At 44.9% G+C, this 25,442-nt stretch overlaps 1 protein-coding gene across 1 annotated transcript; it reads right to left on the reverse strand.

Moving 5' to 3' along the window:
* Nucleotides 1–1,049: 1,049 nt before the first annotated feature.
* C9 (complement C9) lies at nucleotides 1,050–25,325 on the reverse strand. Its single transcript, XM_048503981.1, has 12 exons — nucleotides 25,219–25,325; nucleotides 21,310–21,415; nucleotides 17,595–17,739; nucleotides 15,824–15,974; nucleotides 14,978–15,116; nucleotides 13,284–13,499; nucleotides 11,452–11,692; nucleotides 9,692–9,817; nucleotides 6,530–6,711; nucleotides 4,704–4,932; nucleotides 2,673–2,848; nucleotides 1,050–1,234 (listed from the first exon to the last, which is right to left on the reverse strand). The coding sequence occupies exons 1-11, from the start codon at nucleotides 25,293–25,295 to the stop codon at nucleotides 2,679–2,681; spliced, it is 1,782 nt and encodes a 593-aa protein (XP_048359938.1). The 5' UTR covers nucleotides 25,296–25,325; the 3' UTR covers nucleotides 1,050–1,234; nucleotides 2,673–2,678.
* Between the last annotated feature and the right edge of the window lie 117 nt (nucleotides 25,326–25,442).

Raw genomic sequence — 25,442 nt, forward strand, 5'->3', positions numbered from 1 at the left:
TGTGAGGTAGGTTAAGGGGCTGAGGAGAATCCTGAAGGAGACTGCTTCGACTCAGCCATACCAAAGTCACCCAACAGGAATGTAAGAATGTGGAAACGCATCTGGCTCACCAGATAAGCCTCTGCTACTCAGGTGGAGGAGTGAGGAATCAAACTTGGTTCTACAGATTAGAATCCACCTGCTCTTAACCACTATACCATGCTGGCTCTCATTAGGGGTTGGTGACATGGTGGTGACAGGGTTCGCTTTAGTCCCTAGCAGGCTGTTAATGGGCAACTTTTAAAACTAGAAAGCATAACCCCGGTACTTCCAGTGAGGGCTCCTACTTATTTATTTACTTCATTTTATACTCAGCCTTTCTCACTGTGGTGACTGAAATGGGAAGCTTACACCGCTTTTTCTGTCACCCACATTGTATCCTCACAACACCTTGCCCAATGAGGTGGAGTTGAGTCCTGAGTGCCTGTGACTTGCCTGAGGTCACCCAGCAAGCTTCCATGGCAGAGTGGGGGATTTGGTCTTCCTGGTCCTAATTGGACACACTAACTACTATAGCACACTGGCTTTCAACTGATAGATGTGGGCAAAGATTCCCCAGTGATCATCAAAGCACTTGAAAACAGCTGTGATCCTTGGGTGCCACTCCATTTCTAGTGTGGTTTTTTTGCCCCTTCTTTCGAAGGCATGCACCTGGCTGGCCACTGTAGAGAAACATGCCTTGATTGCTGAGCTAAGATGGCAGCCTTTGTTGCTTACCTTAATTCTACAATTCTTTTATCTCCTCATTCCCCTCGCTTTGTCTAACAAAATTTCCCCATCCTGCACTCCCTTACTGAGACCATAGTAGAAGGCACATAATGATGACATCAGAACATGACGTAAGCTGAACTTACTTCCATGGAAAGGGAACTTGACACTAAGCTGCCATTTTAGACAGGGGCTCGAATGACAGAAAAACAGGTTCATTCCAAGCTTATACCCTTAACCCTTCTAATTCTAATTCCTGTCTTGATGGAATACAAATTTAGCAAATAAATAACGCATATGGATCTCACTCAGCAAGCTGTCAGCCTACATTTATTTTCAGTTTTGGGTTTTGTGTGTGTGTTCACAGTAATTGAAGTTCTACAATTCAGAAAGCAACTGGGTTATCTTTCAAAACCCTTTGAGAGCTGGAAGCGTGATGCATAGATCTGCAGGATGTTCAGGCTGATTCCGTCATCTAATCACAATCCTGTTAGAAGACATAAAAACAGATAAATGGCTGGAGAATCCACAGCACAAGAGGGGCAAGTGTAATGCATTTCTATCTTTGTCTCTCTAGGTCTGCCGAAGCAAACGCACTGATGTTCCCCTTTCTACATCTTTCTGCAGAAGACCAAGGCAAAGCTAAGCTTGAGATTTTTAGGACAAGCCGTAAAGGGCGAAAGGCAGCAGATGTTAGCAGAGGCGTAGCTCCAAAAGGAGGGGTGCATGACTCACCAGGCGTGTGCCCCTGTGTGAAGTGTAATGGCAAGGAGATTCTGGGGCTGCTGGCGGAGGCGTTCGAGGGTGGGATGGGGCAGAGGGGACGTACCCAGTGCGCTCAGCGTTCCCCTTGCTATGCCTCTGGATGTTAGTGCCTTGTGAAGTGCTGGGGTTTCCCCTGCGTCCAACAACTGTTTACCAGGGACCCAGCAATACTTCGCATGCAAACACATGCATTTGAACCACAGCAGCTCGTATGTCTAAGGCAGGGGTAGGGAACCTGTGGCTCTCCAGATGTTCAGGAACTACAATTCCCATCAGCCTCTGTCAGCATGGCCAATTGGCCATGCTGGTAGAAACTGATAGAATGAATTCTGAGCTGGCCTAGGCTGCATATTCTGGTCTAAGGAAAAGCTGCTTTATAAAGGGTAGCTGTATTGGTGTGCTGTAGATAAGCTAAATTTGGGTCCATTAGCACCTTACAGTGCAACAAGATTTTCAGAGTTGAGAGTCAAAGCTTGCTTGCTCTCTCCTTTTCAGACAAAGGGTGCGTTGACTTTTGACAGCTTCTACCTTGAAAATCTTGTTGGGCTCCTAAAGTTCCACTCCGCTCAAATCTAACTTTATGCATAGATACAATGGCTGCTTCACCCTTTCCCCTCTCACTGTTTTTCTCATACAGTTTCTCCCTCACCCAGACCAATTCTTGTGCTTTCAGCTACTTTAAAACAGTGTTTCTGAACCTATAGGTTGTGAAGCCCCTGAAAGCGGGTGCTGGGTCAGCCCTCCCTAATGGTCACCCCTACCCTTTCCATGTAAGTATTCATAAAAGTATTTCATTGCTCTCTTTTGTGTTTTGGAAACCAATATTTGACCCTGGAAACAGTATCTTCCACATCCTGCAATACTTTAAACAAGCTCAATGCTATTTCTTATAAGTTTGTTCATATAAGTATTTCATTAGCCTGAAACCACAAGACTTTACCCCACTGAATCAAATTGTATGAAAATTTAGAGCTTACAGAGGAGGCACATGGGTGTGAGGAGGGGAATCCCTAAGAGACCCCCTAGTATTCACTACTTTAAAAACATTAATAGGATCTGGAAATCTCAGTTTTAGCCTTCTGTATCTTAGACCATGTGATTCTTCCACTGTTACAAACAACCTGGCATTATTTGCACTCACAATCTGAAAAGCTACAAACCTGTTCTTAAGCTGTTGGCTCATCGCAGTAGCCTGTTTCTAAGGCAGCACCTGCACACGTCTCGCCCCCTGATCCAGGTGTAGGATTATTACATTCTCTTGTCCGGGTACGTTCTCCTTTCACACATGGAGACCAGCTAGACCAACAGCTCCAGCCTCCATTAATGACTCCCTGTCCTGCATGAAAATCAGAGCAAAACTGTTTATTTGTCTCAACAGCCGAATTTTCACAGTACTTGAAGGGCAACTGTAATAACAGGGGCAACAAACCATTTCACTCTCGTGAGCTCAAATGTCTACTCAACAGATACTCTATATACCCCTTAAGGCAAAGCTGCAGCAGATCTGGATTTTGATAGAGTGGCTGCACAGTGACTAGAGAACAGGGCAGCCAAATTAGCTAGTGTGGTAGAGTGGTTAAACCAATAAGTTTTATCTAGTGAGACCTAGGCTCTAATCCTTACTATGTGATGGAGCTCATGAAGTGTTCTTGCTCCAGTCAAGCATTTCTCTCTACCTCATAGGGTTGTTGTAAGGGGGATTTTTAGATGGGTGGAACCATGTATGCTTTCTGAGCCACTTAGAGGAAGAGCAGGGTAAAAATGCAGGGGACAGATAATTTGAAGACCATGGAAGCAGCAGAGCGATGCAGAATACTTTTTCCTCCACCAGTTGTTTTCTGCTCTGCGCTGCTCATTTCCCTACCATACAGAAAGTACACCTCAAGAAATCCAGCTCTCTTGCTTCAAACTTTGCTTTCCATCCCCTAGTTTGCAGCTGTTTGGCATAGGCATGAGTGTCCAGTCCCTGATGCCTGCTGAATATGTAATGTCACTCTTAGATAATCCAGCAAGCTGATCATCACTATTTGAATCTGATGAAGAAAGCTCTGACTCTTGGAAGCTGATACCCTGAAAATCTTGCTGGTTTCTAAGGTGCTGTTGGACTCCAACTGTGCTCTCAGAAATAACTGCATCTTAGAGTTTGATGCGGCATCTTTTAAAAACAAACACATGTTCTGACCTCTAAGCTGCTCAATTTTAGTGGCTGGCAAGAAATCCTAAAATAACTTCCTGGCATGACAACTTTCCAAACAGTAGGGGGAAACTGACCCAAGCCCTATTCTCATGCTAATTGTAGTAGAACAGCACTAGCTAGCACACATTATTAACACCTTCCATATCTATGCAATGGGTGGGGGAATGGCTTTAATCTGGGGGGTCAGATGACTTCGCAGCTGCTGCTTGCTGGTGGACATAGCCAATGCTGTCTTTCCTGCTCAGCTAATGGTAACAGATAACATTATGAGAGGCATCTGCAGCCAAGAGTCTCAGTGAAAATTCCAACTCCAAAACTGTTGGATGCCTCTGAGATTTTTTACCAGGCTGACCTGCTGCCTGCCAGCTGAACAGAGCAATACTAGAGAGGGGATTACTCCAGTCTAAACCCATTAAAGCGAATCAGTTTTAGACCAGGGTAGACCAGGGGGAGTAGGGAACCTGCGGAACCTCTGACTCTCAGATGTTCAGGAACTACGAATTCCCATCAGCCCCTACCAGCATGGCCAATTGGCCATGCTGACAGAGGCTGATGGGAATTGTAGTTCCTGAACATCTGGAGAGCCGCAGGTTCCCTACCCCTGGTTTAGACTGCAGTGACTCAGTGTAGAATTGCAGTGTAAATTCCACAAAATAGCAAATGGTAAAATCTGTTCCAATAGTGTACCATTCCATGTTTCAAACCAAGCTGAGGATCATTAAAAATATAATATAGACAACACAAATAGATGACAACTTTTCAGTGTTTGGTTATATCTAGTTTTTCTGTTGCTATAAGTTGGCATGCTCAGTAAAACATTTTCTCCACTTGCAGTTGGAAGTACAGATTTACCTGTACTTGGTACAAACTTGGCTAGAAAGTCCAAGCGGGAGTAGATGAAATGAGGATTTGACTCCACAGAAAGCAGACTCTTGCATTCTTTAGTACCCAATGAATACTCAACCAAGTTCTACATTCTTGAACAACTGCTAACCTGGTTCAAACTTTGATTTGGCTATCTGGCAAGCCACTCCTTTAAAATATGCGGTGCATCCACAAATGCACTCTCCATTCACCAGTACCACAGTCCCTCCATTTTGGCAGGGCTGGCATTTGCAGACATCATATTCAGCAATGTAGTCCTCCACAGCTCGGTCCAGATTTTGTTTCTTTATGTAGGCATCATGCATCTTCACGGGTACGAGAGCAGAGATTGGACTGGGCTGCAGAGGAACGGAAAAAGTATGTCTTGAATAACTTGTTACAGTCACTGTTCAATTTTTCATGTCAGCATGACCAAAACTGCAACATCCTAATATAGTGGGCAACACTAGGTCCCCTTCACCTTCACATCCTCAGGTAAGCAGTCTGCTTAACACAATGCTACTTCCCATTCATAGAATGCTTTCAGCATTAAAAGTACTTTATATACATTATATGGCTATAGTCCTTATAGCAGACCTGTGAGGGGGTGGGGGTGGGGCTGTGAGTGGCAGAGTCTCTGCTCAGTATGGAAACAAATTCTAGGTTCAATCCCCTGCATCTCCAGGAAAAGTGAGTAACTGACATGAGAGATCCACACTTGAGCCCCTGGAGACCCAGTCATAGTAGACGGCTGACACTTGCTAGATTCGGTGTTCCCTTCGATTCAGTTCATAATGGGCACCAACAAAGGGCCCCAGGAAGAACTAAACAGCATTACGCAGTCATAATTTAAATTTACAGCAAATGGGGAGGAGAAAGGTAGGGCAGATCAGGAAGCTAGCTAGTTGGGAGGAACATCTCTGTCTTGCAGGCCCTGTGGAACTGCAGCAGGTTCTGCAGGACCCTAGTTTCACCTGGTAGAGAGTTCCACTAGGCTGGAACAAGGGCTGAAAAAGCCAGCTAGACATTCTTAGGGCCAGGGACTATCAGAAGGTTACTGTCGGCAGAGCAAAGTGCCTTCTGGGGGCAATATGGGGAGATGTGGTCCCTCAGGTACAATGGCCCCAGGCTGCTAGAGGCCTTAAAAGTTAATACTAAAACCTTCAATGTGATCCAGAATTCAACTGGCAGCTAGAGCAGTTGGCAGATTACAGGTCGAATATGTGCTTTTACTGGTACCTCAGTAAGAGCCTTCACTGCTACATTCTGGACCAGTTGTAATTATGGCCTCTTTGACTTGTGTTGTTAACCATTCTTTTAGACTTGGCAGTGCCTTTACTTACCTGAGAGGTGCATTCTATCTGGGCTTCAATTTGTGTGATTTTGAATAACTTCCAAACACCCGCTAGGGATTTGACTCTTCTGTGTTTCATTTTCAGCTTCCTCCTAACTAGTCTCCTTATTTTTGCAAAGCTCTCACTTTTGAAATTAAATGTTACTGTTTTGGACTTCAGAGGTAACTTTCCAGTGACATAAAATCTGAAATGTTGTGGTCACTGCTAAAAATTGCTGCATCAATGCCTATATCTTGCACCAAGTCTTGAACCCTACTCAGAACCAAATCCAAGGTCACTTCCCCTCTGGTTGGCTCTGTGATCACCTGTTGCAGTGCACTGTCACACTCATCTATGATGTCTACGAAAAATAGAAGCATAGATAGAAGCATAGAACTGGAATCGAAGCCAAGGGTCATCTAGTCTAACCCCCTTTTAACATGTCATCTAGCCTACCCCCCTTATAACATGTGATTACATTGTGTTTATATTTTGTAATCCACCCTGAGTCTCAGTGAGAATGGCTAGCTATATGAGCGGTAAGCAAACAATTCTGTTGTAACACGCTGTCCATTTACAACCTATTTATAGGAACATACGTTTAGGAATAAAATCCTCTTACTTCATATTCTATCACAGCTGGGGCATCAGAGAGGGTAGCAGTCCACCGTACGTAGTCCTCTACATCGACTATCTTGGTACCTCTTGATAACATTTCCTTCAGGTGTGCTAAAACAACACTGGTCCCTCCTTGAACTCGAGAGATTACACTATGGATAACGGCTCGATCAGTTACGTTGTTCCCTGGAGAGGGGAAAACAGAAGTGGATTCATTGGGGATTCTTAAAAAAAGAGCAGGCCCATCAGAACCTGATTTTCTTAAGCCAATGTGACCGCGGGAATGGGGGGTGTCACTCTGAAACTGCAGAATCACTTTATTTTGTTATTACACCTTATTTGGGAATAAAGATTTATGTTACAAGCACTGTCAACCATATTTGTCCATCAATTGAAATATTTTTATTCCGTCTTTCTGGCAAATAGTCCCCCAGTGTCCGAAAGCTGCTTACAAAAGTATACCTTTTGAAAGGGTACTCCTCTTTGTCTGCTGTAGCCAAAATAACAAACAGACCTGAGGCACCTTGACAAGGAACAAATTCATATTGTTCATAGAGTCAACATTCCACTGCCAATAAAAACACAGCATGGAACACAGAAAACCCAGACAGACATGAGATCTATAAAATAAATCTTGGCAAGGCACCAAGGCCTACGACATAAAAAAGAGCTATCAGCATTCCCCATAAGTGCCTGGCCCTAGGACAAGGCAGCAGAGTATGGTTATCATGAGACAGCATTCACCACATGCTCCTCTCATCATCAGAAGAAGAGCTGGTTTTCATACCCCGCTTTTCCTCTATCTTTAGGAAGTCTCAAAATGGCTTATGATTGCCTTCTCTTCCTTGTGAGGGAGGTGAGGCTGAGAGAGTTCTGAGAGAACTATGACTGGCCCAAGGTCATTTAACTGGCTTCACATGGAGGAGTGGGGAATCAAACTCCGTTCTCCAGATTAGAGTCTGCCACTCTTAACCACCAGAAACCCCTATAATGCTACTGAGGCCTGCAAGGGCATGCTCTCGTTTCCAGAAGGCGTTGTCTCTGGTGAGCACTGGGCTCTCTGCAGTTTGGATCTTGAGCTAGGGGGTGCATTCAAGCACCTTGAAAGGAACTTGGGTATCAGAATTAATCAAGAATTGAAGTCCAAAAGCTAGTCCATGAAATTATTATCACTTATGCAACTATTATGAAACTTTTATGTATTCTGTGATAGGATGAACCATTTAACTGACTAGTTCAAGATGACCCTGAAGTCAGAGAGCAGGTGTAAGAGGTCTTGGAAGACTTTTATATCAATGGGGTGCCAATCAGAAGAAGGGATCCCCCTGCATCTAGAACAGTGGTGGCAAACCTGTGGCACGGGTGCCAGAGGTGGCACTCAGAGCCCCTCTCTACCAATGGACGCAGCAAACTGGAGTGCTTTACACACACATCTAGGCTGGCCTGGGCCACTGGGCTTGAGTATTAGCATTAAACCTAAGACCTAGTTTTGGGGAAGCAGTGTAGGACTAAAGCGTGATCCTTTACCTGGGAGTAAGCTCGGTTGCTGGCAATGGGGCTTGCTTCTGAGTAAACCCTCCTAGGGTTGTGGTTCACCTGTTGGAAGAGCTGCATGGTTGCTTCAAAGCAAAGCCACCGACTACCACCAAGCTTACTCCCGAGTAACGCATGCCTTGGAGCCAACTGTTTTTTCTAAACTAAAACCTCAGTATTTGGGTTAAATTGCTGTGTTGGCACTTTGCGATAAATAAGTGTGTTTTGGGTTTCAGTTTGGGCACTCGGTCTTGAAAAGGTTCGCCGTCACTGAACTAGAAGCTGGCTGTGCCATCCAGTCTGGGCTGCAGGGAGCTAGTTTGGGCAGTTCACCTTGGAATTCTAGAACTCACCTTCAGTGAAGGGGCTGGACTCTGAAGGGGCATGAGGGCATCACACATGCATAGGCAGGTCCAAGAAAAGGCAGCTTGCTGGAAGCTCCCACAGTCTGAATAATGCACTTTCAAGCCACTTTCAATGCAACTGGATTTTACTTTGTGAAAAGGCAAACAATTGTTAAAGTGCATTGAAAGTGGATTGAAAGTACAGTATTTAGCATGTATGAAAATAGCAAAATTAGCTGCTGTGTTATGCCTACCTTTGTGCCTGGCTGCTTCTACTACGTCTGCAATGAGTGGTGATGGACCAATGGCTTCTACTACCTCTGCAATGAGTGGTGATGGACCAACTTGTGATAGCATACTATGGTTGATTTCCCACTGAAAAAATGAAAGTGGATACAAACCGGCTTGGTTTGATTTGGGACCTTTTCAGTGCGGTTTCATGGTCCCCACTGCAGCCTGTGGCCCCCAAATGACCCCTGCCCCAGGCAACACAGCAGCCAGCCAGAATTCCCTACTGTTTGCAGATCTGCCACGCGATCCACTCAGGGGCTTTCCTTATTGGCTGCTGCGTTGTGCTGGGGCGGGAATTTTTATTTTACTTTTTACACTTCGGATCCACATCTGCGCGAGTATGTGCAGAAGTACTGCATGCAGAAATGGGGAAACAGGCGTTTAAAACAATGCCCCGTTTCCGTGCTGCTTTGTCACCTCGTATTCATGTGGATACGAGGTGTAGCGTTCCTTTGTGTTGCCTTTCACCCAGAAAATCATTCCAAACCAGCCCCACGTATCCACGTGGATTTTAGCTACGTGAAATAAAAAAGGGCTGCACACGCATCGCATGCAGCCCACTGCGCCCTGATTGGATGGGAGGCGCCACGTCACTCACAATGGTGGGAAATTCAACCCACCGATCTTCCCCACTGCTCCCCTCCGATCCAGATTGATCCCGGCATCATTCAAAAGGTCTACTTTCAACCAGGTCCAGAAAAAACACGCTCTAAGGGGGAGAAGCAGTGGCGAAGCTGGCTTTGCACAGAACACAGTGGGTAATTCTGCATGAAACCTGGTTTTTTCCAACGAGTAGTGTGCGCTATTTGGTCAGTGAGAAATCGACCTATTCTGGCCATCCTGGCACCCCGGTCACTTATTCTAAAATTATTTTATTGTAAAATTGCACCCTTGGTATATTTGATAACTATGGTCTACTTCTGGAAAGGCAAGCTTAAAATGAAACTAAAATATCTATGTTCTTGTGCTTTCAGATGTCAAACAATAAAAATACATACTTTTATCAGCATTTCCTTTTTCACAACCACCGCCTTTGTTTTCATAATGCAAATCAAGTTCTCCAGCTGTAGCACCTAATTCTGTACTATATCCCAAGCAGGCCTTTATATTCTCTACAGTAACTCCTGCAAATGGAAGTTAAAGAGACATGATTAGAGAGGTGGGAATGTGGAATACCAAATTTCCTGAATCATGAAGGACAAAAAGAATCGACATGGAATTTATATCCGTTGTGGCAATCTAGTTGTGTTCATAACATATTTAGCAATGATAGATACATTCTGTCTGCTTTTATCCCTGTATAATTTTGAATAGGAAAAGTTAAATTTAATTTTATTATTAAATTTAATTAATAATAATGATAATAATGATAATAATGATAATAATGATAATAATAATAATAATAATAATTTAAAAAAGATCAAATTTTTACTACAGTGAAAATTTTAGCTCCACATCAAAAGCAGAAACTCTAGCCACTGACTACATAAAATTTGAATTTATTTGTCAATCAATATGGAGCCCCTAAAAGTTGCAACTTCCCAAAACAGGCATGTATTTTGCACTAGATGGTCTATTTTGGCTGCCAAGAGGGTCGGCCCTGGTTATTATTTAGATGGGCATCCTCCAAGGAAGTCCAGGGTCACTATGTGAGTCAGGCACTAGTAAAACCACCTCCGAATATCTCTTGCCTTGAAAATCCTACAGCAGTGATTCTCAACCAGGGTTCCATGGTACCCTGGGGTACCATGAGCACGTCCCAGGGGTACCATGACAATGCTACTGCCTGCCCCCCCCCCACTGGAATCAAATGGATTTTGAAGAAATTTGGGGTTGGAGGCTTCATGGAGCTCCCCTTTAAACAGCAATGAAAACCAGCATTATTTTATTTGCCCTAAATTCCAGTGTGGATTGGGAGGGTAGATTTAAACGGAGCTCTCCCTTTAAATCCCCCCAATCCATGTCGAATTTAGGCAAACAAACAACACGGCTGTCAATGCTGCTTTCCCTCCCCTCCCCCTGCTTGCCACTCCCCCACTCCCCCCACCTACAGGCCAAAAACGGAAAAAACCTAAAAAATGCAAAAAAAAAATTCAAATGAACCTCAGGGGTACCCTGAGATATGAAGAGCTAGGTCAAGGGTACCACGATGTAGAAAAGGTTGGGAAACACTGTCCTACAGGATCACCAGAAATCGACTTGACCGCACTTTCCACCAATAGATGGAATATTTTATTTCTGGACTAGGGAAACCTAGATTAAATCCCCACTCAGCCATGGACCTCATTGGCCAACCTTGATCCAGTTTATACTCCAAAAACTTATAGAACTGCATAGTAATCACACCTCCATGATGCAGTCCTACCCAGGGAGCAGTTTGGGTGGTAAACATCTGCAGAATTTGCTACCTGGAACAATGGGATATAAATATAAATGTGAGTTGACCATCAGGTAGGGAAATTCTTACACGTAGAGAGGAAAAGGGAAGGGCTTTTCTCTCATACCTGGGCTGATTGTGCAGGAAACTGAATCTTTAGGAAAATGGCAGATGATAAATAAAATCAGTAAATCCAAAGAGCCAGTAAACAAAATGTACAGCTGTTTCCCCAAGGAGTCTATCAAAGGAACATGTGGTTGTGGTCAAGGCCAATAGAATGGAAGTTTCTCGAGAGACACAGTGTTCGGTTTATAACCCCATCTGCACTGCTGTATAACCAGATTAGTGTGAAAAAGAGGGCTTTTCATTTGGAGTCCATACCTTCCTCTATCATATTCTGGTTGTCCAACACGTACAGTAGTTCATACTTTCCTCCAATTGTTCCCTTTCGAGCATAATGAGTCCCGTGTGTTTCCAGAAATTTAAAATATTCCCCCATGTCGTAGTCGCTGGGCAGATATTTTAAATCCTCAAGGAATGTCTCAGTCAGCCGGACGTCACGGCTTCGCATTTGGAACGTTCCCATTTCTATGGTCCCTTTTACGTGGAGAAAAGTTTGATCCTATAATGCCAAATGAAGAGATTATTCTTACGTCATTTTTCCAACAAGAAAAAAAAAGGCCTGGAGACTCTGCCACCATGCAAACTTACCAGAATTGTTCTGTCTGTAATATTTGTGAGATCTACGTTATTGACAGAAGGCAAGGTGACATGGTATAGCACAGGAGTCTGCAACCTGCGGCTCTCCAGATGTTCATGAACTACAATTCCCATCAGCCCCTGCCAGCATGACCAATTGGCCATGCTGGCAAGAGCTGATGGGAATTGTAGTTCATGAACATCTGGAGAGCCGCAGGTTGCAGACCCCTGGTATAGCTTGATCTCATCAGATCTTGGAAGCTAAGTAGGGTTGATACTTGGATGGGACACCACCAGAGGAGACTGCTGAGAGGAAAGCAATGGCAACCCACCTGTACTTCTCCTTTGCCTTGGAGGCCTTTTGCTGTGGTTGCTTCAAGTCAGTTATTATGACTTGATAGCACATACATATGTATGTTATACACATCAAGCTAGCGTGGCGTAGTGGTTAAGAGCAGGTGGACTCTAAGCTGGAGAATCAAGTTTGATTCCCCACTCCTCCACATGAGCGGCAGATTCTTATTTGGTGAATTAGATTTGTTTCCCTGCTCCTACACACGAAGCTCCTACACACAAAGCTGGGTGACCTTGGGCTCATCACAGTTCTTCAGAACTCTCTCAGCCCCACCTACCTCACAAGGTGTCTATTGTGGGGAGAGGAAGTGAATGGAGTTTGTAAACCATCTTGATTCTCCTTGCAGAAGAGAAAGATGGGGTATAAATGGGGTACAAACACTTCTTCTTCTCTTCTTAATTGTCACAGCTTCCTCTGCAAGAGGTTCTGGGACTTGCAGTTTTGCAAAAAGGTCTGGTTTTTCACAAGCTTAGCTCTGTGTCATAACTTAAAACTCCAGGATTCCATAAGCCAAACTTTTGCAGTTCAGCAGAGTGTGTTAGAGAGCAGCACCTTGAATGACAAGCTATACCTACCAACCTCTCCAATTGTTGTCTTCAAAGGTAAAAAGCTTCATTTTTCACCTTTGAGGAGAGCATAGGTAAACCAGGAAAAAAAGCTTTTTTAGCCTATTGTGCAGCTGTTGAAGGCAAGAAGGTTTGTCAGTAAAAAGATGGCACTCTCTGTATGAATATATTTCAGTTAGAGTTTTTACTCTGGTTGCTGGAAATCAGTATAGCTCTACTACTGTTGGATCATTCTCTCAAGATTCACTGGCATATGTGTGAAGTGCCAATGGGCAATCCGTCTGTGCTCCATTTGTTCTGATTTTTAGATCTCAGAATCCTATGCCTGAGCAGAAATGCCAGAGACTCCTCCTGGGACTTTATGCTCGAAGAGAATGCTTTTATAACCACCAAGCTGTGACATCTACAAGAGGTTGCACAACTATGGCTTGGTTCATTGCATGTTTACTTGGATATGTTCCATTGTTTTCAATGTTCACTAACTCACAGAGAAGTATACATAAGATCTCACCTTTAATGTCTTTGTGTTCCCAATGCCAATATCCCTGAAATAATAAACGTATCCCCCTTAATGTCATTTGATATTCACTTACTTTTCCATTGGACTCTTTCAAGAAGTTGGAGATGCTCATGTTTCTGGAACCATCTGAACCTGTGCTGAAATCTATCGACAAATTCCCAGTCTCAGTCGGCTTCAATTTCAGAGAAAAGCCAGTCTTAAAATGCGATTGTTTCTCTGTGTACATCTCCTTCACTGCATTCACCTGGTTTTCATACTGCTCATTTGTGAAACTTTTGTCTCCTTTTGTCTTTAGGGGAGAACGTATAAAACATATACATTACATTTAGTAGAAGACAGACTATATGGATCACGGTAAAGAATGAGAGTATTGGTGGTGAAGTGTAGCATGGGGGTGTGGTTAAGCAGAGCAATTACTCTGGTGACCAGGTTTGTTTTATCTGTTCCTCTACTGGGGAGAGCAAATAAAGTTTCTGTTTTTCCAGCAGCTATCCCAAGTTTTTTGTTATATGTAGTTCTGCCCAAAGATACTTTCAGCAGCTGCTGTGAGTGGGTTGCCAGAGGATACTTAGGTCCCTCCTGTACCGGTGGAGAGGATGTGAGGATGGGGCTGGATTAAACATGTGGGAGGACCAGAGATCTCCTGTGTGGAATTACACCAAAGAAGCATAGAAACCAAAGGGTGTAGCTTTATAAAACGAAGCCCAGGAATTACCTTGGGCGCCACAACCGCGCCCCCCATCCCTGACAGCTGTGCCCTGGTCTGATCTTCCCAGCCTGGAAAGTCCAAGGAAGATGTGCAGTTGAGAGTCAGGAAGTGGGGCCAGCCAGGTTTGCCTCACCCCCACGTGGAGCTTGGGAACATGACTGACTGGCTCTCCCCACCCCTGATCTCCACTTGGAGAGCGGGAACAGCAAAGGCCCATTTGAGCCTGGCCTCAGCCAGGCTTGGGTCCAGCTTTAAACTGCAGGTTTCTAGAATGTAGCGGAGAGCTCGATCCAAGCCTGGCTGAAGCCAAGCTTAGACTGAGTACAGCGCAGGTGGGGGTTGTCAGCTCTAGCTTTATGTTGTTGGCTCCACCCATTGTTGCTTTATATTGTAAACTGCTGGAAGCTTGCAGCTTAAAGCTGGAGCTAAGCCTTGCTGAGATTGGGCTCAAACAAGTCCTTGTTACTCACAACCACTTGGAACTGGGAGATGGGGTGAGCCGGCTGATCCTGTTCCTGATCCCCACGCGGATAATTTGGGTGGGGCAACCCCCACTTGCCAGCATTCAGCTGCACCCCAGGGGGCACAGTTGCAAGGGGGCACGACCCTGTAGTGTGCCCCTAGGAAGTGGCATCTGAGGCTCCAACCCCCTGCCCCCACTAGCTATGCCACTACCATAGAGTCCATCCTCCAAAGCCTCTATTTTCTCCAGGGGAACAGATATCAGAAGATCAGAAGATTCCTGGAGATCCCTAGGTCCCACCTGGAATCTGAAGTCCCCAGGTGTAGTACAGAAACATTTATGATATCTAGGGTGGCCAGATTTGGGTTGAGAAATACCTGGAGATTTTTGGGCGGAGCCTGAGCAGGGTGGGTTTAGGAAGGGGATAGACTTCAAGGGGCTATAATGCCATAGAGTCCACCTTCCAAAGTGGCCATTTTCTCCAAGGGAATTGATCTCTACCGCCTGGAGTTAAGTTGTAATTCCAGGAGATTTCCAACCACCACCTTGCAGTAGGCAAAACAGATGATACCCCAGTTTATGAAAATAGACTTACTTCATAATTGAGAACTGCAACATTCCATGGTGTACGATAATAGATGCCCGTATTCCCATCACGTTCCCGATTGCAGAGTCCATTATAAAACTCATTGTAAAAAGGGGTATCTTTTGGCTTCATTCCTAGAATGTTAATTCTGCAAGAAAATAGAACAAGAGTAATCTGTTCCACGCAGCACTAAAAAAAGACATCTTTTTACTCCACACACCCAAAAGAAGACGTCTGGGGGACATCTTAAAAAAAGCCCCCTCTCCTGTTTGTTCCCAACAGCACAAGTGTCAGAGGTGAAAAGAGAGATGTTCACTTGCGCTGTTATCAGCATGATGAGGCGGTTAAAGTAAAGTATTGGCCTAAGATCTGGGAGACACCCCACATGTCCAAAAATCTCACTGGGTGACCTTAGGTTCAGCCTAACCTACTTCACAGAATTGTGAGGATAAAGATTGAAAAGGGAAGAATCATTGGTTGTGGTGGGTTTTCCGGGTTGTGTGGCCGTGGTCTTGTGGATCTTGTTCCTCTGGCATCTTCAGAGGTGTATTACAGAGGTAAATCTGTTACACACTGTAATGTATGCCCACCTGAGCTCCTTGGAAGTGGGGTGGGATAAATGTGTACTAAATAAATAAATATGCTAGTTTCTAGCAATGGCATGCCAGAGGAGAAAAAGACCTGCATCAACTTCATGTAAAGCTTTTCAGATATAATTTGGGTTGTTTCCCTACAAATATATTAAAATTTGAGCAATCTGACATCGGAAGTGAATCGTAAGTCAATAAAGTTGTTCCCAATTGCTGTTGTCAGGTACATTTCATATCATCCCCCCAAAGACTCGCTAGCATTTACCCACGGCCTGCTTTCCTTCCAATTTCTGATACATCAATAATGCGATCACCGCAGGGCGGGCGAAGCTTAGCGTCCTCACAGACATCTTCATCAGAGAAATCTCCACAGTCATTTTCTGTGTTGCACACCAGTCTTTGTTTGAGGCACAATCCTGAGGAAAGAACAAAACATCCACCATCATCGAGCTTGTAAACAATTGAGCTCTAAACATATCGACAAACTATCAAGTATTGCTTGTGCAGGATAAGGGATAAAATTTAGGGTTGCCAACATCCAGGTGAGTACTGGAATTCTCACAGAATTGCAACCGGTGTCCAGATTACATAAATTCATTCATTCATTCATTCATTCATTCATTCATTCATTCATTCATTCATACCCCACCCTACCCCCAAAGGGCTCAGGGCGGCTTACAATGGCATAAATCATACATAAAGTTCCTATAAATCACAATAATAAAAACAAATCATAAAACCATTTAAAACAATCCAGCTAAAAACCCCAGATGACAAGACATGTGGTGACCCTATGGGGTCACCATAAATTGGCTACAACTTGATGGTACTTTCCACCACCCAAAACCTAGATAAATGGAAATGTTTTAGTTTGACACCTACAAGCTAGCAAAACAGCTAAGTGAACTTTGAGGAGTAAGGTACTCCACAAATGGCAAGGTGGGGATGTGCCACGACAGAGAAATCCTTGTCTCTGGTCTCCCCCCCCCCCCTTATTTCTGCAGGCAGGGGTACAGAAAGCAGGGCTAGAGAAGATGATCTTGGGCTAGAAAATACTGGAGAAGTTTGCTCTTCAGATGATTGCCCCCCACACCATTTCCCTCACTTTGAAGTCTGTGTATTCATACAGTCTCCTGAATTTCCTGCTCTGATCTACGTTTTTTCTTCATGTGGAGATCTGCTTCATCCTTCCATTCTCAAAATGTGCCCAATCTTCACAGAGGAGGTACATTGTAAGTGCTGAACTTGACAGGAACTTTAAACTAACCTACACGATCCCATGGCCGTATGGACTTATTTATATTGGATTGACTGCCACCACGTTGTCAGTGAAAGATAGCCAAAGAACACTATCGCAGATCAGGTCAACTAATCAATAAAATTATGATAGCACCACAATCTCAAAAACAAGAATCTAAGGCCCCCTCTGCACACGCAAAATAATGCGTTTTCAAACCACTTTCACAACTTTTTGCAAGTGGATTTTGCTATTCCGCACAGCTTCAAAGAGCACTGAAAGCAGTTTGAAAGTGCATTATTCTGCATGTGCGGAATGAGCCTAAGAACAGTGACATAGTGAAGCAAACAGAACAGCTTCAGATATCATAAAGAAAAAACACAGGGGCAAATAGTCTGTCGGCATAAAAGTGGAAATAGAATGGACATGTATGAATAATTTGCAAAAGAGAGATCCACCCCCATTGATGCCACCACTGAAAATACCATGTTTTGCTGATTATAGTGGGACATTCAGTAGGTATTGTATCCAGAGGTATATCTAGGGAAAATGTAGCCCAGTGCAAAATCTACATTTATGGGCGGCCACCCTCCCCCACCATGACCAAATGTCTTTTGCATCACGTCTTGAAGTCAGTGTATGGACCCGACGGGAAGGAGGAAGGGGGAGGGGAGAGATTTTCCACCCCCACGTGGCTACATGGCTGCAGCCAGGGTTCACTTGACCCCTGGGTGGTATGCCCCTGATTTACTCGAAACAATATTTACTCGAAACAATATTTTCAGATAGTAATGCCTACCATTTTCACATGTGAAATCCTTTCCACAGTCAATTTCTTCTTCAGGGCAAACTTGGTTTGTTTCACATCTCTGTTTTTCACCCAGAGATTCAAAGCATGGCCTCCCTCCATACTGTCCATACTTCAGGACACTTCTAGACCGATACTTTTGATGAGATAAAAGAAAGGGGCTGAAAAAAGCTGAAGGGAAGCAACTGCAAAGGTATGTTTGTGTGTGTCCGTAATTTTGAAACCGAAGTGGAATTTTCGAGGAAAACAAAAGGTAAACTTTTCATGTTCCCAAAGGATTAGGAAGTCCATTAACACCCCAGATTTTGTATCAAGGTAATTTTTTTTTTTTACAATTGAAAACTGAACGAGTAAAGCAAAACAAGGTATTTCTAAAGAGAAAGTACGAATTTGGCCCAGGAAAGAGCGGTTCACAATTTTTTCCTTTGTCGTATTGTTTCGCTTTATATCATCCAGTTCAGTTTTCACAAAATAGCGTCTATAATCATAAAATATTTCTCCATGAACAGGAAGGTTACAAATTCCAACATGGTAGCTATTTTAGTCTTTTGCAGCAACCCCCCAAAAAGGATCATGTGGCATCTTAAAAACTAAGAAGATTTATGAAGGCATAACCCGTTGTTTCGAACTCACTTATTTAATTACTGAAGTGGAACCTTGGTGAAAAAAATATAACTCAGCAGAGGGAAAAACTACAGTAATATTGAAGTGTGTGTGTGACATTTCTAAGCAAAACTCCAAAGTATGCAAGATAAATTCTCTCTGCTATGTATATATTTCTGTTGACTAAGGTTTCATGTCATGCTGCCAACGAAGCTTGCTGTAGACTATGAATACTGCTTCAATACATCTGTTCATTCTTAAGGTGCCACAAAATACAGCACTATTCAGGTTTTCCAGCAGGTGTTCAGCCTATTAACATGTCTTAAGACTAGTCTGGTTCATCCATCAGACTGAAAGACCATTTGATTCTGGAATCCTGGTGACTCAGATGTAGTAGTCAGGTAGATGCTAAGTACTTGGCAGACGTGTAGCGGCAATGGGGACATCTGGGGCGGCTTGCCATCAAGGGGCGGGGGCGGGGGTGAGGTGGGGCATGTCAGGGCACTCCGGGAGCGGGGTGGAGCAGGGGCGGGAGGAGTTCCCCCCTTCCTTTGTCACTGGTACTTGGTCATTTTGCTGTAGAACTTTGGGCCTTCCCTTCACTGTCATTTTACAGGTAGATGGAGGTAAGTGAAAAATGACACCCTCCTGGCCATCTTATGGCTCACTTCTGGGGTAAGACTACAGTAGGGTTGCCAGATCCAGGTTAGGAAACTCCTGGAGATTTTGGGATGGAGCCTTGTGAGGACAGGGACATCAGTGTGGTATAATACTATATAAACCATCCTCCAAAGCACAGGATGTCAAACTCGTGGCCTTCCAGATGTTCATGAACTACAATTCCCATCAGCCCTTGCCAGTAAGTATAGCCAATGCTCATGGGAACTGTAGTTCATGAACATCTGGAGGAATGCGAGTTTGACACTCCAGCTCCAAAACATTCATTTGCTCCAGGAGGACTGATCTATGTAATCGGCACATGAGCTATATTTCTGAGGGATCCTCACCTGGAGGCTGGCATTCTTAGACTACAGACACATGGTCAGGAAAGAAGGGGAGTCCAAGTATATGAGGTCATCTCTATGATGAAATTCATTTTCACTTCTATCACTGTTCTATAAAATACATTTTCAAGTTCCTAACAAGTCATTCAAAGAAAACTCATTTTATCTTTCAGCTGAACTTTCCCCTTGATGTTTTTCAGTGTGTCACACCAAACCAGTTTATAGCCTCTTTACATAACAACCTTCTTTGACAGGTGAAGGTACTGACCAGTGAAAAAGGGAAGGGGAACGGTGCACGGGGCATGAACAGCCCCCACGCTCTCTCCCATCCTGCCCCCAACATGCCCTTGACACATTACTGCAATGGCAGCACCCAGGGCAAGCTGCCCCGGATGTCCCCATTGCAGCTACACTTCTGGTACTGACCCATGGGGTGCGGTCACATTGTGACATTTACTAGACAGGCTATATTTATGGGGTGGTTTGCCATTGCCTTCCCCAGTCTCCTACACTTTACCCCCAGCAATCTGGGTACTCATTTTACCGACCTTGGAAGTATGGAAGGCTGAAACCAGAGGTGGGATCCAGCAGGTTCTCACCAGTTCCCGAGAGTGGGTTGATAATTATTTGTGTGTGCCGAGAGGGGGTTACTAATTGGGTCCGCTTTTCCATCTCCACGCCCTCACCTCCCTGAGAGGCATACTGCCTTTGAACGTGAAGGTTCCATATAGCAATTGCGACTAATGATGTAGCTCCCTGAACTGGGTTAATCTCTTTCAGGTACTCCAATTAATTGATTCTCAGCCTTTCGTACCTTTTATCTCACCAGTCTCTATCAAAGAACCTGTGTGTTTCACCATTGCTGTGTTCAGATTTGTGAGTTGGGGCATTTTCTATAATGTGATGATGATTTAGAAATGACCTGGTGCAAAAAATTTGGGGGGGGGGGTCATGGTGGGGTGGCTGCCCATGGGGGGCATCCAACTCAGGTTTTGCCCAGGGCTCAGGTTTGCCTAGGTACGCCTCTGCCCCCTTTGCTGAGTGGGGGCTGGTGAGGGAACCGGTTACTAAAATTTTTGGATCCCACCACTGGCTGATACCAACTTTCTTAAAACATCCTCTGTTCATCAGTAGGTGGCAATCTTTTCACTAACTCTGGTAAAATGTATAACAACTCTGTGGACACTTGCAGTTCCTTTGGCTTAGGCCTTGCAAATAATTACAGATTTTTTTTAAAAAAAATACAGCAATAAAGAGGTAGAAGAGAGCCATGAATCAGATTCCAACTCTTGGTATATTCAGGTCACCAAGCAGCTCCAATAGAGTCTTCCCTACCCTTGGCCTGATTATGGTGTTCCTCAATATAGAGCAGTTGCTGCAGATCTGACTGCAAATTGCAAGCAATGTATTTAGCTATGATTTTGACCGTAATATGAATCTGAGTTAGGCTACTTTAGTCTATGACCCCAGCTGAATGCAGCCAATTGCCTGAGAAGCTCCACTTCTTACAGCTCAAAAACTAGTCTGCAAAACCACTCCTCTCAAGCCTCCTATGTTGCAGTCTTGTGGTTGCCAAGTTTCACTTAGGCCTTGGTTAGAGCTGCCAGCCACCTGTTGGGGGTGGGCCCCTGCTGCCAATCAGCTGGCCAGATGGGGGACTTACCAGCAAGAGGGGAAGGCATAGGATACAAGGACACTACTTGTAGCTCAATTGTAGCTGATCCTTTAGACTACAGATATCAGTTCCCCTAGAACAAATGTCAGCTTTCGGAGGATGGATTCTATGGTTTACCACAGATTTAAGGTGAAAGCTTTTCCTGATCTTCCTCCATCCATAGGCACCACTTCCAAATCTCTCGAAAATTCCAAGGCCAGAGTTGGCTATGTGGTCAGGTGGATTCATCCTGAGGCACTTCTAATACAACGTAAATCCCCTTCCATTTCTTTGGCATACTGTCATGGAACAAGGAAGCCAATTGTTGAAGAAAGAAGTGTACCTCAGTCTCTAAATGAGGAGGTAAGATTCAATTGTGAGCTATTACACAGCTGTTTCAGCTAAGAAGGAAGTAAGTCACAATGATCAATGAGAAATTACTTACTTTTTCTTTGCCACATGGATTACACGGTCCCCATTCGCCCCATTGGCTCAGCAAGCAATCGATGGGGGGTGGAGCGCCGGGTTCTCTTGTCACCCTGTGTAACACACTACCAGAATAACACACTCATTGGTTAGCAAGAAGAAATCAAGAGCATAACTGGATGGGGGTTATAGGTGGGAGTGCAACTGCATTCTGCATGGTTGTGCATACAAATAGACACGCTCCTAGGTATAATCCCATACTGTTGGCTGTCTGCCAGAAGGAAGGGTTGGCTAGTATTGCCAACAACTAGGTTGGAAAATTCAGGTGGAGCCAGGGGGGGCAGGGTTTGGGGAGGGACCTGAACAGACTATAAGGCCATAGAGTTCACCTTCCAAAGGAGTCAGTTCCTCCAGATCAGGGGTCGGCAACCTTTACCACCCAAAGATCTGTTTGGACCCATTTTCCATGGCCCTGAAGATCCACTGAGCCGGTTCGGCCCCTTCTCTCACCTTTCCTTCCAGCACTGGAAGGCGGAGGCGCCAGGCAGGGAAACCCCCTCTGCCCCATGGAGCAGGCAACCACCTGCTCCATGGGGCAGAGGGGGGATGGTGTCTGCGGCCTGCCTGGTGCCACCACATCTTGCACTGAGGAAGGCAGCAGCACCGGGCAGGGAAACCCCCTTTGCCTGATGGAGCAGGCAGCCTGCTCTGTGGGGCAGAGGAAGGATGGTGGCTGCTTTGGAGGGACACAGCCACGCTACTGTCCAACCTCCTGTGATTGGAGGGCAGCATGGGCATGTTCCTCCAGCCCTCCAGAGCAGTGCTGGAAGGAGAGATGAGTGGAGGGTACACAAAAAGCGGTGCCCTCAAGCACAGAGCTGCCTCCAGTTCGGCCCCTCCACTCACTTTTCCTTCCAGCGCTGCTCTGGAGGGCTGGAGGGACACACCCACGCTACCCTCCGACCTCCAGGCCATGCGGAGCTGCAGTTTTAGGCTGAAAGAGCCGCATGCGGCTCCAGAGCCGAGGGTTGCAGACCCCTGCTCTAGATGAACTGATCACTGTAGTCTGAAACTCAGTTGTAATCCTGGGAATCCACATCTGTTACCACTGGGAATCACACTTTGTTGAAGTAGGTTCCATACCATTCTGTGAAAGTACTTACAAAAAAAATGTGTGCATGTATTTACAACCCCCCCCCCCCATTTGCCTGGACTCTATCATATCAGGTTGCAGGTGAATATACAGGGCGGTCTGTATGAAAGCTTAAGCCGAATTTCAGCAGGGGATGGAGTAGCCAGATATATGTTGAAGAAACTCCTGGGGAGTACAAGGATATCAGTGGGGTACAGTGTCATAGGGCATTTCCCCATTCACCACGACCCCCCTTATGTGGCACACTACTCTCAGTGCGCGTCATTTCTGGCGTGCGCCCAGGCGTCCCCACGACCCTGCACTCTGTGCGGGGTCATCAAAAGGCGCCGTTTACAAGAGCGCCAAGGATGCTGTGTGCTGAGGGGGCGTGACAGCGGCAGCGTCGGGGCAGCTGCATTGTCACCGCCCCCGTCGTGGGGAGTGCCGGGGGACCCCGCCCTACTTGAGGAGAGTAGCGTGGGGCTTAAGGTAAGTGGGGAAAGGCCCATAGAGTCTTCCCTCCAAAGCATCATTTTCTCTAGGGAAACTGATCTCTGTGAATATCTGATCTCTGTGAATATCTCCAGAAATGCCGCCCCCCCCCCCCCATGTTGTTAGTTTGGCACATGTCTGCCTGAATTATCTCTGCTGTCATGGGAGAAATTATGGGGAATACGGAGCCACTGCATCCCAGTGATAATTAATAAATGGTACCTTATAGTTTGATCCTATGGATACTTAGGAATAAGTCCCTCTTAGTTTAATGGGATTTACACTCCTAGGACTCTAGGTGCACTGCTCCAGTAGTAAAGTATTTCATGGGCATGCTGGTGAGATCCACATGAACCAACATGAGAAACACCAGTGTCAATTAAATTGGGAATATTGCTGAAATATAAGTCAACATTGTTTTGTATATTTGCAAAACTGCTAACATTTTGCACTGTTGCATAATGCAGACAAATGATCAGCACCATACAGAGAACTCTGATCTGCAGCTCCCTCCCATGAGATGAGACAATGATCAAGCTTGCATTGGGGGAATTCACAAACCCAGAGGGAGGAAGTTCCTAAGGAAGTGGTTTGAGTGTTGCCAGAAATACAAGAGAACTGTGACAGGGGGAAAAGTGGAGTTTGTGGGGGAGGGGGAATTTATGTTCAGCATGGAAATCTATTATTGTACGGGCTTTTGCCGCATTGTATAGGATGGCATGCAACTGGTCTAAGTTTCCACCTATCTCTGATAAGGCAGTCTGTGGTTCAGACAGATTGCACTACCCACTTTTTAGCTGTACTTCCTTCCTATTGGTTAAGTCCAAGTATGAGGTGAGAAGTGGAAACAGTCCCTTAATTGACAGAGGTGATATGGTTAGATTCTTGAAAGCCAGGGAGATAAAGGCTTTAAGGTCATGGAGAATTCAAATTTCCCTTGCTGGGATTCTGCGATGTTGATGATAGATATCGAGACGCATCTTTTGCTGGCCAGAGGCTAAAGAATTCCTTTCTAAAGTCAGCCAGAGTGGTGTCGTGGTTAAGAGTGAAAGGCTCTCATCTGGAGAACCAAGTCTGTTTCCCCACTTCTCCACATGTAGCTTCTTGAGTGACCTTGGGTTAGTCACAGTTGTCTCAGAACTCTCTTGCTCCCATTTACCTCGCAAGATGCCCCACCTACCTCACCAAGTTGTAAGGGGAAAGGAAGGTAAGTGTAAGCTGCTTTGAGTCTCCTTAAAGTTGGAAAATGTTGGAGATGGAAAAGCGGACCCAATTAGTAACCTCCTCTCGGCACACACAAATAATTAGTAACCCACTCTCGGGAACGGGTGAGAACCTGCTGGATCCCACTTCTGGGTTTGAACCCCAGGAAACCCCCCCCCCTCTTCTTACCTACGTCCCTGGTAGCAGAACTGTTAATATGTAAAAATATGTATATTGGCTAGATGGATTAGCTTGTTAGTGTTTAACCATTCAAATAATTAAAAAATTGGATATGAGAGCCCGTGTGGTGTAATAGTTAAAATGTTGGACTAGGATTTGGGAAACCCAGGTTTCAACCCCCATAATCTCACGAAACATTGCTGGGTGACCTTGGGTGACCTTGGGACACACTCCGCCTTGGCCCTTGCAAATATTGGAATGGGAAACCCCTGAGGAATACCAAGGTTGAGACTTGGTTGGCAAGCAATGGCAGACCATCTCTGAATCTCTCTTGCCTACTGAGTTGTCATACGTCAGCGTTGTCATATGTCAAGGCAGCATACGTCTTTGCAGATCTGACCAAAGTTAGGTTTCAATCAGTCAACATTTAAATATTTGCATGGGCGTTTTCGGTTGAAAATTCCAGCACAAAAGCCAGATCAAAGTTTGGAGGCCTCCAGTTAGTCTTGCCAATAGCCCAATCCTATGTTGGTTTACTTGGAAATAAATCCTACTAAGTAGACTGGTTGTGGTGGGTTTTCCGGGCTGTGTGGCCGTGGTCTGGTGGATCTTGTTCCTAATGTTTCGCCTGCATCTGTGGCTGGCATCTTCAGAGGTGTATCACAGAGGGAAGTCTGTTACACACTGAGTTACACACTGTTACACACTAAGTAGAGTTTGCTGACTTCCAAGCAAGCCTCCATAAGACTGAAGCTTAGACATCGTTGATGCTCCATGTGCACATTAAAATTAGACAGGAGGGATGATAATTACCGTGCCTACTGTCCTGAAACATTGAAATTGTAAGCTCTCACTCTGGCCATGCAGCCATGTCTTCATATAGATAGTGGCTTATTGTTATAAAAAAAATGAATGACTTACCTTCTTTTGCTTCCTGAGACAAAGCTGTTGGCTCCTAAAATGCACAGGGCCCCGATCAGAGACAAAAAGGCATGCATGGTGACACTCTTCTTTCCAGAGCACTGAAGTGGTACTGAAACTGAAGATTTTTTTGCTCATACCTTTTTGTTATATATTAGCAGGACAATAAACAAAACCCCTTGCCAGAATAGGCTGGGCCCGATGGTGACTTTCGGGAAGTGTCC

This window comes from Sphaerodactylus townsendi, linkage group LG07 (genome assembly GCF_021028975.2).
Source record: "Sphaerodactylus townsendi isolate TG3544 linkage group LG07, MPM_Stown_v2.3, whole genome shotgun sequence".
In the NCBI taxonomy this organism is placed as follows: domain Eukaryota; kingdom Metazoa; phylum Chordata; class Lepidosauria; order Squamata; family Sphaerodactylidae; genus Sphaerodactylus; species Sphaerodactylus townsendi.